At 35.8% G+C, this 15913-nt stretch overlaps 1 protein-coding gene across 2 annotated transcripts in view; it reads left to right on the top strand.

Annotated features, from left to right (window-relative positions):
• DYNC2H1 (dynein cytoplasmic 2 heavy chain 1) overlaps positions 1-15913 on the top strand; it is a 522264-nt gene that overhangs the window by 344162 nt on the left and 162189 nt on the right. For both annotated transcript variants that reach the window (XM_077113112.1, XM_077113111.1), the window contains exons 77-79: positions 1239-1364; positions 5899-6009; positions 12536-12691. In XM_077113112.1, coding sequence (XP_076969227.1) covers positions 1239-1364; positions 5899-6009; positions 12536-12691 — 393 coding nt within the window. The remainder of the gene's footprint in view (positions 1-1238; positions 1365-5898; positions 6010-12535; positions 12692-15913) is intronic.

The raw sequence follows: 15913 nt of genomic DNA, 5'->3' as shown, positions 1-15913 counted from the left end.
TGTTTCAGAGCAGGTGTGGGTGCAGATTGGGGATATCATGCTGATGCTTGTGAACATGGGTGCCTAGTGGCCAGGGAGAATGTAGCTGTGCAGATGCCCCAGTCTGGGGGGGTCTTAACCCTGGTATGCGCAGGTTTAAGGCACAGGGCCCTTTGTGCACATGCATTGAGCTATGGCAGCAGGTCAGCATTATGTATTGGTAGATTGGCAGCTACTGTGACCCAGCTGCAAAGGTCAGCACTTTCTCAGAGCTGGAAAGTGAGGCTGCAGGCTGTGTGCATACACAGTTCCAGGGCTGCTGTAATGTGTGGTTCCCAGAGCTGAATGATGTAATTGGGGCCCTGCACACATGCATGGTCCTGGGAGTACTGTAAATGGATGTGCTGAGCTTAGGGGTGGGGGTGAGGCTGTGTGACACTATGGGCAGGGGTGGGGGTGGGGGTGGGGAGGGGTTGAGGGGCAGGGGTAGCCTAGGTGTGGATGTTAGTGCATGCAACTTGTATGCGCTGGCAGTAGCCTGCAGTGAACAGAGGAGAGTTAGTGCTCGTGAGGGGTGCAGGAGAAGTGAGTTGGGCTGCACTTAGGGTCGGGTACTTGCACTGGGGGCTCTTGGGGTGGGGGCACCTGGAGTGTGGGGAATGGGAGAGTGTAATGGGGTTCAGGGGTGTGGGGTGAGTCACCGGTCATGGGGCTGCGCTAGTGAGGGTAGTGCAAGGAATGTGGCCTGGCTTGCTTCCTAGTCCCTGGTTCCGGTCCATGCACTCCCGCGGGCTCTGTGGTGCCGCGCCTCTGTGCCAGGCTCCAACTTTCTGCCTCTCAGTTCCTCTGCCTCTGCAACCAGTGCTGCCACATGTGGTGCAGAAGGCTCTCCCAGGTCGGCTGCACTCCGGAATTGCCAGCTCAGTCACCCTCCTGTCCTTTCTAACTTTTCCATGGAGCAGGCCTAATCTCGAGCTACTCTAGTTAGCCATCTTCCTGGAAGGTCTGGACAAGCTTTTAAATGAGATAATGTATTTTTAATAAATAGAAAACATAATTTTAAAATCTGCCATTATTTAAAACAAATGGCAAGATAATCTTGGAAATGACAGCAGAATCTGATGTCTCATTAAATTTTACAATAGTTGATTACAGTAATTGAGTTAGTCTATTACGAATGGCAGGATAATTTTGAATCTTTTATATTATGTGATATGTTCAGAAACCCTCGATTTTGTTTTGCTTTTGGTTTTTTTCAGGTTGCCATGGGTCAAGGTCAAGCTGATATAGCAATTCAAATGCTAAAAGAATGTGCCCGCAATGGAGAATGGCTTTGTTTGAAGAATTTACATCTTGTGGTATCCTGGCTGCCAGTTCTAGAAAAGGTTAAGTTCAGATAAATGTAGTAGAAATAATACATAGTACATTCAGTTCACTGATCTCCAAGGTGCATCAGTTTTTTATCATGGATTCTTTTTTTAAATTGATGAGCATACTTTTTAAATCTGTTAAGTATTTTCTTTTTAAATATGTACACTTGTGCAAAACAAGAGAGATATTTTAATAGAAGTCTATAAAATCAATTTTTAATTTAATTTTATTTTCAGGCATTTAAGGGAAACCAGTAAATTATTTATCAGAATTGATAGGGAAGCTTAGAGTATTTTTTTTTCAGATGAAAAATGGAGAGATCCTTTTAGAAATTGCAGAAAAACTATCCATACCATTACTTACTCTTTATGCTCTTCTTGTACTTGTATCTGTATGCGAAGAAATTTGTAGAGGAGTTAGAGGAAACTATAGAACTTCCTACATGCTAAGCAAGGAAGTTAAAATATAAACTGAGATAGTCATTTCATTTAACTCAGATTGTCCCAGGAAGAAAATAACGTTTAGCATAGAACAAATTGCTGGGTAGGTTGTCCATGCAAACCTGGATTTAAATCTGATACTCATTTAAAGATGAAATATGTTCTAGGACAATTAGAGATAACTCCATGGAGAAATAAATCTTCTTTGACGGCTGGATGGGATTTAGCTTAGTGTAGGCCAAGAAAAGATTTTATGTTTAGTCCCAGCAGCACAAATAGAGACATACTGGTTGGGATATGCATACCTAGTACAAGGAACCAGAGATGTCCTTGACTTTACTGGAAGGACCATGAAGGGCAGTGTGGGAAAATAGATTAGCTAGGAAGGGGCTAACTTAGGATGGAATATTCTCAGAACTGTGCAGAAGCATTTGGAGTTTTTGTCTGGAACTTAGAGAGCCAAAGGAGGTCCTTAGCAAGAGAGTTAGTAATTAATTAATTAATTTAATTAATCTAGCAGGTTAATTAAAAATTAAGAATTATTTAATTCTGGACAGAATAGAGTAGATTCGCGGAGACCTGAGCTTAGTTGTGAGATGTTGAAACTTTCTGCAGACCCAATAAACTGGCAATGGTATAATACCTTGTGCAAAATAGGTAATCAGTAAATCTAATGAATATGTTAATGGTGACTGAATGAATTGATGGACCATGATGATTCATTAATTTTATTCAAAAGAAGATATAGATTTTGCAGCTGAGGTACATTTGAATATTAATGTAACCTATTAATACATAAATATTCATGTATTTCCATTAATACAGATTTCTGTAAAAATCTCTAATGTGAAAAAATATGAATTGCATGACTGATGAATCATAAATATTTTCTAACATATAAAAATGATCTGTAGCTACCTGAAGTCTGCTTTCTGTTCCAAATAGTTGATTGTTATCGATCTTTAGAAAATATAATTACAGTTATTAATTTGAAGTATGGAGGAATGCTTTTTGAAGCATGGAGGGTAGATTTTTTAATTATATTTTTGCTTTTATTTTGGAGAGCTTAGCTGAATTGTTTGGATATAGAGACAAATTTATTCTAAATCCAGCTATAGCACATATGTATTTTTTCTTTTGTTTTACTTTAATAGAAGTGTCACTCAAAGCAGAACAATATATAAACATTACATGTGTATATATGTGTACCTTTGTGTGTGTATTTCCAGACTATTGTTTTGTTATAGAGTCCAAAAAGTCTCATTTGAAATGAAATCCTTTTTTTAATCATCACAGTAAACTTTTTTTCTTTTTTTGTGAAAAATAAAATATATACCAAAAAAACCCAATAAATTTCAAAGCACATCACGACCATTAGTTGTAGAACAGATCTCAGAGTTTGGTATCCATTACATTTCCACAATTTTAGGTTTTTACTTTTAGCTGCTCCAATGTACTGGAGACTAAAAGAAATATCAATATAATGATTCAGCACTAATAGTTATTTGCTAAGCATGCCTTCTCTGTATAACTCCACCATCATATTTGATCTTTTTCCCATTCTTTAGGGATTTGGGGGCTATGTCCATTCTAACTTTTTGTTTGAAGGGGCTGTCAATAATATGCGATAGGCAAATGGAACTAGTTGATGTTCTGGAGAGGCTGGCCCCTCTGCATTTCAGGGCTTATCTGATCCAGGGACCCATCTAGAGATTGTAGATTTCTGGAAACTCTAGTGCATGGAACCTTTGCAGAATCTTATATAATGCCCTAGGTGTTCTTTAGGATTGGCAGGAATGGTTTTAGTTGGGGTTTGGCAATCTATAATTAGGTAGCAATGTCTAGCTGAAGCTTGTGTAAGGGTGACCTCCAGAGTAGCCTCTTGACTCTATTTGAACTCTCAGCCACTGATACCTTATTTGTCACACTTCTTTTCCTCCTTTTGGTCAGGATGACATTGTTGATCCTACAGTGCCACGGCCAGGCTTATACCTATGAGTCATCTCACGCACTGCCAGCGAGACTTTCACCCCTGATGTCATGTCCCACGTAGGGGGGAGGGTAATGATTTTATTGCAGAGTTAGGCTTAGAGACAGTGATGCCATATCTGAGCAACAAAAGAGGTCTTCCAAAAGTAACACTTACGCATATCAATAGGTAAGCTAAGCTTCTTCGCTACATACATAAGCCTCACAAGAGCAAGCCTCACGATCAAGGGCTTGGCCTGTTGATTTGGGTGTCCCTAATATCTGACATGGTATCCAGGGTTTCCCCAGTGGAAAAGTTGAATAGTTCTGTGTTGTTTCTCCCCTCCTTCAGGGAACTTCGCCAATATTTTTTTATTATCTGCTTAATATACTCAGGTATGTATCCAGACATTACATTAAGCTAAGCAGGATTAAAGGCCCTCGTTCTTATTCTGGGCTCCCTGTGTTTGGATTGTTTAAATGATCTATCCAGACAGGTTGAGTTAGGTTATGTGCTATAGAAAATTTAGGTTCAGGACAAAATAAAATTTTCTTCCTTTGGTCTCAAAGAGTAGGTGAGGTTCTAAAATACAGACAATGTCTTCCTTCCCTTGTATTCTGAGTTACCTTAATCCTGACCTGATTGGCTTCAATCTTATCTCTAAATACCCAGTTATACATATATAAAACAGCCTCTCAGAATACAGATATAACAATTGCCACTCTGAACTAAATGTGACTGCTGTAAGAGCTTGCAATCTAGGCCCCTCTTTTCTTAGTAGTATTTTCTGAATGAGACCATACGATATTTGCTCATCTGTTTCTGGCTTATTTCATCTTACCAAATGTCTCACAGGTTTATTTATAATGTTGCATGCCTCACAACTTTCCTCCTTTTTGTAGCAGGACAATATTTGATCATTTGTATACACTCGTTTGCCAATCTACTTCTCAGTCATTGTATTCTTCAGCCACCTCTGTTCATTGGGCGTCATGTATAATGTCCAAAGTCAGCAGTCTATCAACAATCTCAATTTTATATAATTTCATTGTTCCCAAGAGGTACATAACCAATAAACACATCCTTACCAAATAGAAAATCTAAACCTCTGCTTAACTCTTGTCCCTGCCCCCATTATTTACCCCTGGTATTGCTGTGGTACTGTCGATGTCTTCCTGTTATACATAGCCCATAGCCTGCAAGAGCAATTTTTCCCCTATACCTCAAACTTATACACTGTTTGTACAAAATTCATACCTTTGCAGTAGCTTAGGCAAGAGCTATTTGTAGTGTTAATTGATGGGACACATGGGTTTATACAACCCTTTTCGATGATTTTCATCTTAAATATGGTAATATTACTTCTAGACCCACTAGTGAACTGCCTTCACTTCTATCTGTTCTCTCACACGTAAGTTCAACCTCATTAGCTAACCCTTTACCCATTTCTAAGTTCCATGTATCTCTAGGTTCCCTTGTCAGGTTGAAAGTAGAATTATAGGCAGAAGAAACATGATGAGTAAAGACACAGAGGCCTAAAATAAATGAGTGTACAGTATGTCTTGCATGAATGGATGAATTTGTATGGTGAAGTTTTAAACTTATAGGCAATGGAATACTACTAAAAATTGTCAATAAGGGAATTTATATGACTATATAACTCTTGTGGAAGCATGAATTGAAGTTATAAGAATAGAATGTCTGCGGATGGCTAGTATTTTAGGCACACAATAATCACTGATACTTATTTCATGCTTTCTATGTATCAGGCACTGTTCCAAGTCCTTTAAGCAATCCTGTGCGACAAGTATTAATATTATCTTTGCTTAGAGAGGGTATAAGTGATACAGCTCCAGGCCACATTAAAAATAATGGCAGAATTTGGATTTCAATTCAGCTGGCCTGGCCCTAGATCCACAGTCTTTATCCATTATACTAAGCTAGTGGTTATTTTTGCATAATAAAGAAATTGAAAATTAGGAGGAAATATAATCAGAACATCAAGAAGTACCTTAGAATGTCATGAAAAGGTTTTAAAAAGAAAAATTAGTATATTAATAATAGATTGATAAAATTAAAATTGTGTGGTTGTGTGTGTGTGTATATTTAAGCAGATTTTTTGTTGTTTTTGTAAACAAGGAATTGAATACTCTTCATCCTAAAGATACCTTTCGTCTTTGGCTCACTGCAGAAGTTCATCCCAATTTTACTCCTATTTTACTGCAGTCAAGTTTGAAGATAACCTATGAGGTGAGAAGATTTAAATCTTATATCACTAGTTATACGAGTGCAGTAATCTATACATGCCTTATAGAGCTCTATGAATAACCATCTAGTATACTAAATAGACAAAAGCTTCTTCAGGTATAATATGCATAAATAATAGCATAAGATATTTATAAAAATATATCTAAATGTTCCTTTTAAATTTTATTTCATGTCATTTGCTTTTTACAAAGTTTAGATTTTCAGTCCTTCCTTCCTTCTTTCCTTCCTTCCTTCCTTTCATCGTTTCTTCTATCCACCCCTCCAGCCATCCATCCTTTTGTCCTTCTAACATATATGCAAAGCATTTCCTCTTCACACCAGCTATATTCAGAACTGTATGTATTTGTGACAATATTAGATGACTTGTCAAAGTCATAAATAAAATAATAGCAAACTGAAGTCACACTTTTAAAACTGATAAAAGAGATTAGCTTGCATTTTCTCTCAATTTGCAGAAACTTCCTTGATTTGTATAATTTTTTTCTCTGAAGAAAAGTCTTATTATCCTAGTAATCATAACTACCTGTTATTTTAGATGGGTGGTTCCACCTTTTTTTTTCACCTGAACATTGTAATCTCATTTAAGAAAGAAGAAATAAGATAAGGTTTAATCCAGGAATGCAAAGATGATTTAATATTTGAGAATAGGTTAATTAAATGAATGCTAATGCAAGGTCTAGTAAGAAAAACTTTGCAGAATTTTCTGAAGCCACTCTCCCAATATACCCTTCTAGACTGTATTCTAGCATTGGATTTGTTTGAGCCATGAGGGTAATGGCTATTTTTTCTCTTGCCTTTTTTGTACCTAACATATAATTCCTGTCATGTAGGAAAAAGTCAGTAAACATTTGAATAAATGAATAGTTAATTTACCAGGTGTTCTAGTTTGCTAGCTGCCTGAATGCAATATACCAGAAATGGAATGGCTTTTAAAAAGGGAAATTTAATAAGTTGCTAGTTTACTGTTCTAAGGCCAAGATAATTTCCCATTTAAACCAAGTCTATTGAAATGTCCACTCTAAGGCATCCAGGGAAAGATACCTTGGTTCAAGAAGGCCAATGAAGTTCTGGGTCTCTCTCTCATCTGAAAAGGCACATAGTGAACACAGTCATGGTTTCTCCCTCAGCTGGAAGGGCACATGGCGAGCACACCATCATCTGCTATCTTTCTCTCCTGGCTTCCTGTTTGATGAAGCTCTCCAGGAGGCATCTTCCTTCTTCATCTCCAAGGATGGATTCTCTGCTTCATGGTGCTGCAGCATTCTCTGCTCTCTCTGAATCTCCTTCATTCTCCAAAATGTTTCCTCTTTTATAGGACTCCAGAAATTTATCAAGACCCATCCAAATGGGTGGAGACATGTTGTCACCTAATCCAGTTTAGCAACCGCTCTTGATTAAATCACATCTCCAGGGAGATGATCTGATTACAGTTTCAAACATACAGTTTTGAATAGGGATTATTCTGCCTTTATGAAATGGGATTTAGATTAAAACATGGCTTTTCTAGGAGACATACATCCTTTCAAACCAGCACACCAGGGGAACTGTTCCTTGAATGTTTTAAAGAACTTAATGTGCAGCTTATCCAGGAGCCTCATTTAGGAAGTAATTTGATTAGGTTTATATGGAAGTTTTCAGTTTGTTTTTAGTTATTGGTAAATTTATGCTTTCTATTTCTTTAATCAATGTAGATAATTTTGCCAATCCTAGGAAATAGTACAGGTCATTGAGAGAATGCCTTTTTTTCTTCTTCTTTTTTTGCATGGGCAGGCCCTGGGAATTAAACCCAGGTCTCCAGCATGCCTGCTGAGCCACCATGGCCTGCTCAGTACTGGTTATTGAGATGTTAAAATTATAATGGCTAGCTAGCTATATACACAGACAAACATGCATATATATAATCTTTAAAAAAATCTTGATTCCATTTCATTGGTATTTGTTCCTTCTTTTTTTTTTTTTGACTAACAGCAAGAGTTTTAAAATTTTCATTCCTAATAACAGATGCCATAGTTAACTACCTTTAAAATTTAAATCTCTATTCATTATATTTCCTGGGGTTTTTTTTTTTTTTTTTTTGGTGTCTTTTTCTTCCTCATGGTTTACTTACGTTTGTATTTGTTTTTATTTCTACTCTTCTTAAGTTGAATGTTTGACAGTTTTATGCTTGCATTAATATCGAAATTATTTTGTCTGTTAATTTGCAGTTGTACATATATCTGACCACATCTCATAATTTTGGCATGTTAATGTTTTGTTATTTTCCAAATAGTGTATAATTTCTCTGTAATCATATATGATTTATTCATTTGCATATTGTTGAGCATAATGCTTTTTAAAAATTCTCAGTGGTTGTTTAGTTTGCTATTAATGTCAGGTTTTAACGAACAGTTATCAGAATATTTGGCCTAGTCTATGACAAATTTTTGGTAGATGTTTCATAAACTTTAATAATAAGTTTTCACTTTAAAAATATAAATTTGAATTCATACCTTAATACTTTATTGATGTTTTTCTGTTTATTTTGAATGAAAAAAGGCTTTTTATTTAAAAAAAGGATCTTTGCAAAAGGAAATAAAGCAGACATTTTTAAGTGTTGATTTGAATTATATTCATTCTTTTTATATTAAAGATCATTTTAGAAAAAAACTTACTTTTAGTACTAGATAATTAGAGTACGATTAGACAAACCACATTAATTTCTTTTTTCTTTTATATTAGAAGAATTGTATTTTTTTTTAATGGGCTGATTTTGTTCTTTTTCCAAGAATTTGAAAATTTTCTTTCTTGTTTTTTTTTTTTAAATTTTGTAACAGGTAAACATTTTTTGCTTTAGTCTCACACATAAGGTGACATTTTTAAGTATCAATTATCATCTATTTTCAACACCCTGCAAATAATGACATTCCTTTGTTCTTCCTCATGCAAAAACATTTTTAAAACTTGTACATTGTACATTTCACTATTATTATACACTCTAGGCATTCCTAGATTGTACCATCTCTATCTTTACCATCTATCTTTCTTTCTGATTTCATTTATGCCCCCAGCCCTCCTCCCTCTATCATTCTCACATGCAGCTTCATTCAGTGTTTTAACATAATTACATTACAGTTAGGTAGTATTGTGCTGTCCATTTCTGAGTTTTTATATTCAGTCCTGTTGTACAAGCTGTATCCCTTCAGCTCCAATTACCCAATATCTCACCCTATTTCTATCTCCTGTTGGTCTCTGGTACCAAGGAAATATTCCAGGTTTATTCACTAATGTCAGTTCATATCAGTGAGACCATACAGTATTTGTCCTTTTGTTTCTGGCTAATCACACTCAGCATAATGTCCTTAAGGTCCATTCATGTTGTTACATACTTCATAACTTTATTCTGTCTTACCGCTGTATAATATTCCATCATATGTAAATGTCACAGTTTGTTTAGTCAATTGTCTGTTGATGGACATTTTGGCTGCTTCCATCTCTTGGTAATTGTAAATAATGCTGCTATAAACATTGGTGTGTAAATGTCCATTTGTGTCCTTGGCCTTGTGTCCTTTGAGTAGAGACAGCATATAGATGGGTCCTGTTTTTTAATCCATTCTGCCAGACTATGTCTTTTGATTGGAGAGTTTAATCCAAATAGATCCAAATAGACATACTCCAAGATGTTATTACTACATGGGTAGTACTTTCTTCTACTATTTTGCCTTCTGGATTTTGTATGCCGTATCTAATTTTCCTTCTTTTTACCTTTACTCATAGTCTTCCTTTCTACACTCTTCTCCACACCTCTCTCTTCTGTCTTCATATCTGTCTCTAGTGTTCCCTTTAGTATTTCTTGCACAGCTGGTCTCTTGGTCACAAATTCTCTCAGTGATTTTTTTGTCTGAAAATATTTTAATTTTTCCCTCATTTTTGAAGGACAGTTTTGCTGGGTATAGAATTCTTGGTTGGCAGTTTTTCTCTTTTAATAATTTGAATATATTATCCCACTGTCTTCTCACCTCCATGGTTTCTGCTGAGAGATGTGTGCATAGTCTTATTGGGCTTCCCTTGTATGTGATGGATTGCTTTTCTATTGCTGCTTTCAAGATCCTCTCTTTCTCTTTGACCTCTGACATTCTGATTAGTAAATGTCTTGGAGTATGTCTATTTGGATCTATTCTCTTTGGGGTACGCTGCACTTCTTGGATCTGTAATTTTAAGTCTTTCAAAAGAGTTGGGAAATTTTCAGTGATAATTTCCTCCATTAGTTTTTCTCCTCCTTTTGCCTTCTCTTCTCCTTCTGGGACACCCACAACACATATATTCATGTGCTTCATGTTGTCATTCAATTCCCTGAGTCCCTGCTCATATTTTTCCATTTTTTCCCCTATAGTTTCTGTTTCTTGTTGGATTTCAGATGTTCCGTCCTCCAGTTTTGAAATCCTATATTCTGTCTCTCGAAATCTACCATTGTAGGTTTCCATTGTTTTTTTTATCTCTTCTACTGTGTCTTTCATTCCCATAAGTTCTGTGATTTGTTTTTTCAGACTTTCAGTTTCTTCTTTTTGTTCTTTCCTTGCCTTCTTTATATCCTCCCTCAATTCATTGATTTGGTTTTTGATGAGGTTTTCCATGTCTGTTCGTATATTCTGAATTAGTTGTTTCAGCTCCTGTATGTCATTTGAATTGTTGGTTTGTTCCTTTGACTGGGCCATATCTTCAATTTTCCTAGTGTGATTTGTTATTTTTTGCTGGCATCTAGACATTTAATTACCTTAATTAGTTATTCTGGAGATTACTTTCACTTCTTTTATCTAGGGTTTTCTTGCTGGATGAATTTGTTGTCTATCTGTTCTTTCACATTCCGTTCAGCTTTATCTGGACCTTTAGCTTAAGTTTTGTTTAACAGAGGAGAATTTTTCAGTTCTTGTTTTCTTGTTTCTTGCCCTGCTTGTGTGGTGCCTTCCCCCCACACACACACTTAGGAGGGTCTACTTAGATATTATATACCCCAGCCAGGTTTTCCCAGGCCAAACTGGCCTCCTATCAGGAGGAAAGAGTCACCTGCGTCAGTTTTCCCTGAGGGTGAGACCCAGCAGGTTAGACTTTCCTGTGAAGTTTCTGGATTCTGTTTTTCTTATCCTGCCCTGTGTTTGGTGCTTGTCTGACTGCAGGTCCCACCAGCATAAGATGATGCTGTACCTTTAACTTTGGCAGACTCTCCCTGCTGGGGACATGGTGGAGACAGAGGAGAAGTTGTAGGCTGGTTTTAATGGCTTCAAATTACCAAGCCCTGGTGTCTGAATTCCTTGATGGAGGGATTCCACCTGAGTTGGGCTTCACCCCTCCCCTGGGCAAGGCACAGGCCCCAGACAAGCCCCCAAAAGAGCTCACTTCTGCCTATGCCTGGGGCAGTTGCAGCCTGAAAAGTCCTGCCGCTGTATCCAGAGGCAGTCAAGCCTTTGTAGATACACAGCCACAAAAACCTCTGTTTCCTTCTTTTTTTTTCTTTCAGTCCCGCCCCCTTGGTGCCAGGGCAAAAATGAGCAACTTCTGCTTTGATCAGGTTCACCTAAGCTGGGGGCCTATTTTTAGTAGTCAGAATTTGTTAATTAGTTCCACAATTGGTGTTTGATTGTGCCCAGTCCCTGCTGCTGGTAAAATCCTTTCCTTTCCCCTCTGGGAAGCGGCCTGTGGGGGAGGGGTGCTGGCCGCCGCAGCTTTGGGAACTCACGGTTGTGGGGGTGCTCACAGCTGGTCCAGCTGGTCCATACTGGGGTACGCTGTGTGTCTGGTCACTGACATGGCCCCAGGAGCTGTTCTGTACTGTTTCTGGTTATTTAGTAGTTGTTCTGGAGGACGAACTAAAACGCGCACGTTGTTAAGCCACCATCTTGATCCGGAAGAGGCTCTTTCTTGTTTTGATGATAATTTAAAAATATAAACATTGTGTGATGTGAGTGACAAAGAATATACAGGGACATTTTTCGACTGAGTACTAGTCCATTATATAATTTCCATTCCTGGCTCTGTATTTGTGATTAATGTCCCTAGTAGGGTCAGATAATACCCACTGCAACTTTGTGTTTAAGGAAGATTCATTGACGTTATATATAAATGATATGTTGAAGTCTTCATAGAAATTCACATAGTAACTGGTGAGAGAAAGCTGACACACTAAACTCAAAAGCACCTGCCTTTAATAATCAGTATCATGTTTGTGTTCTAACTAGTGTTGTGTTTTCAGTAAAATAACCTTCATGATTATATAAAGTTTATTTGACTATTTTGAATATTATTGATTGTCTAGATTTTTTTCAATTTTAAATTTTATTTTGGAGCTGTAATTGGGGTAAACTATTATGTATATGGGGTTTTAAACTAGTTTTATATTTGTACATTTTGAAGTGACATAAAATAATTTGTCACATTGGTAAGTAGTGAAAAATTTTCTTCATTAAAGTATACTCTCAAATGTGTTAAACACTGATTTATTTTATTTGTAATATTTTAAACAATTTTTTTTCTCAAGTCACCTCCAGGTTTGAAGAAGAATTTAATGCGCACTTATGAATCTTGGACTCCTGAGCAAATTAGCAAAAAAGATAATATATATCGAGCTCATGCCCTCTTCAGCTTTGCATGGTTTCATGCTGCATGTCAAGAAAGAAGAAATTATATTCCACAGGTAACTAAGAAAATGTGTTGTATATATTTTAAATTCTATATATTTTATATTAGAATAATTTTACAAATTGATATAAATAGCCAAGATTACTTTATAATTTTCTTCACCACTCTTACATTTATATCTCCTATCTAGTATTTTGTGCTAAATTTCCAAACTATATATAGTTATCTATTTGACATCTCCTTGAATTAAAGTATTCAGAACAATATGTGAGCCATAATAAGACTTCAATAAGTAAAAATGTTAGCTCTCATTTTTATGGTTTATGTCTCAAAGGTATCTCAAACTTCAAAAACTGAATTCCCCATACTTGCTTTTCTGTTAGTGAATGCATTCTTGGGAAAAGGCATCAACAACCATCAGCTCCTTAGGCTAGAAACCCAGGAATCATTCTTGATAATGTTCTTATTTCTTTGTCTCCCTACCCAATCTACTACTACATCCTGTCTATTCTATTTCCAAAATATTGTTTGAATATATGCACTTCTCTTCATTTCTTCTAAACCCCATCACCTTACTATTTGCTAAGATAGTATTCTTACTAGTCTTCTTGCTTTCTTCATGTATCAGCCCTAATTATCTTTCTAATATGTAATTTTGGTAATTTCACTAAACTGATTAAAGCCCATCAAATGGCATGCTATTGTTTTTGGGAAAACTGCAAAAATTCCTTACCATTGTCCAGAAAGAAAGATCTGCTTATCTTAAGCGTCTTCTCAGACCTTTCTCATTTGTGCTCTACTTACTCCTAGTCACAGTAGACTATTTTGAGGTCTTTAATCCATCAAGATCTTTCCCATCAAATACCTCACCTGTTATTGTTATCACCACCAATAAATTGCATTTTCCATTTCCAGAACAGTTCTAGCTGGTACCGGTACACCTTTTTTCTTGCCAAATACCAATCTCAGCTGTAAATTGCACCACTCTCCCATCCTTAATTTTTTTCCATCCTCTTTTTTTCTGAACTGGATGCATGTCTTTTGGAAAAATCTCTTTTCAGAATGGCACCTTTACCCTTAGCCTCTCTTTCCATTTCCCTTACATATCAAAATAGAAGCAAGGGCTTTGAAGTTACACCTGAGTTTGAATCCTGACTCTAGAATTTTCTAGTTGTATGACTTGGATTACTTCAACTCCATTAAACTCTTGTTTCCTCAACTGTGGAGTGGGAATAATGTTCATGTTAATGTTTGTTTTAAGGATTAAATGAAATAGTATATGTTTAGAAGTAACATAGTGTCAGGCACATAGGCCTTAAATATTTGTCGAAGGATGAGGAAGTAAATAATAGCAATATGTTGTTTCATTTAATTTGCATACTACACTTAAAGGGAAAATACACTTATTTTCATTTTATGAAGGAGGAAAATGAATCTCAATGATAGTAATTTGCTCAAGGAATCATACCTTAAAGCTATTGAGCAGAGTCGAGAGATTATCCTGGAGATTATTCTTATACATTATATAGGTATCCGTTTTTAGTTTATCGTGCATTGGAGTGGCTGGAGGGAAGTACCTGAAACTGTTGAGCTGTGTTCCAATAGCCTTGATTCTTGAAGATGATTGTATAACACTATAACTTTTACAGCATGACCGTGTAATGGTGAAAACCTTGTGTCTGATGCTCCTTTTATCCATCAAATGGAGAGATGAGTAAAAAAATATGGATAAAAATAAATAAATAATAGGGGTAATAAAGGATAAAATAAATTGCATAGATTAAAATACTAGTGGTCAATAAGAGGGGGGTAAAGGGTGTGGGATATATGAATTTTTTCTTCTTTTTATTTCTTTTTTTGGTGTGATATACATGTTCTAAAAATGATCATGGTGATAAATGCACAACTATGTGATGATATTGTGAGCCATTGTTTGCACACCATGTATGGACTGTATATATATGAAGATTTGTCAATAAAAATATTTTTTAAAAAGCTGTTAACGCCTAGAAATGCACAGGTCTACCTTATTCTAAAGCCTTTGCCCCTGACTACTCTGACGTCCATCCTTAGCCTGATGTTTCAGTTAATCCTCACTGATACATGAAGACTAGTGGTAATGTTAAATATCTTCATTGAAAAAAGGAAAGGTACCTATTTTTAAAGAAATTGGTTTTTATATTTTATTGGGTGATACATGCGCAATCTTTTAATGTAAAATTAAAAGTTATAAGAATGTTTGCAGTGAAAAGTTAATCTCATTCCCTACTTATCTTCCTGACACCAGTATCTATTGTGAGGGCTTCCACTTTTAACCATTTCTTGAGTGTCCTTCAGAAATATTGTATAAATATACAAACACATTTTATATATTCATATGTACACATATTCTTTGAACTCAAATGGTAGCACAAAGTTCTGCACCTTACTTCTTAAGTAATACATTTTGGAGATTTAATAATTTCTATTATTAATTTTTAAATGTTATTGAATTTATATGTATTTAATGCTTAATTAAAATTATTTATTTTCTATTATTTCTGTGTACATAATTTTTATCAGTTTTGTGTTGTTGGATGGACATATATATTCTTTCAACCTGTTGCTATTACAAACGATGTTGCAATAAATATCTCTATAGTGCCCTCATTTTACCCTTATTCATGGTGGTAAATTCCTAAATGTGGAGTGTTTGGGCCAAAGGATATGTTTATTTTTTAAGCTTCATAAACATTACTAAATTTCTCTCCATAGAGGATACAGAAATTCACTTTCCCACAAAATATGTTTGAGAATGTCACTTTTTTTCACACTCTGCTTACAAGAAAATCATTAAAATTGAAAGTAAAAGTAGACAAAATATAGAATGTCATTAATTGTTAGAGACCATTTATTAGTAACATTCTATGCCCTCCACAAACTCTATTTTATCTATTTTCCTTATTTGATTTTCATTAGTCCCATCTTTTAGAGATAATGAACCCCTGCTAATTCAACTCAGTTTTCATTCCCTGTGTTAGTAAAAGATTATTTTCTGCTATATTTCATTGCAGTGCTATAATACTTAATTGCAGGATTAACTTCTCTATTTTAACATAAATGTTGTACCTACTTCTAAAATTGTACTTATCTTCTAATACCAGTTTTGTTTGTTTTATATTTGTTATTCTTACAAGATTGTGAGCACCTTGACAACAACAGGCTTCGTCTCATTCATCCTTGTAACATAGTGCCTTGATTTCCAGGTGGGCTAAATAGGATTTGGCTATCTAGGCAA

This window comes from Tamandua tetradactyla, chromosome 8 (assembly GCF_023851605.1).
Source record: "Tamandua tetradactyla isolate mTamTet1 chromosome 8, mTamTet1.pri, whole genome shotgun sequence".
Taxonomy (NCBI): Eukaryota; Metazoa; Chordata; class Mammalia; order Pilosa; family Myrmecophagidae; genus Tamandua; species Tamandua tetradactyla.
Note: the sequence above shows the minus strand (reverse complement) of the source record. Positions and strands in the feature narration are given on the sequence as shown.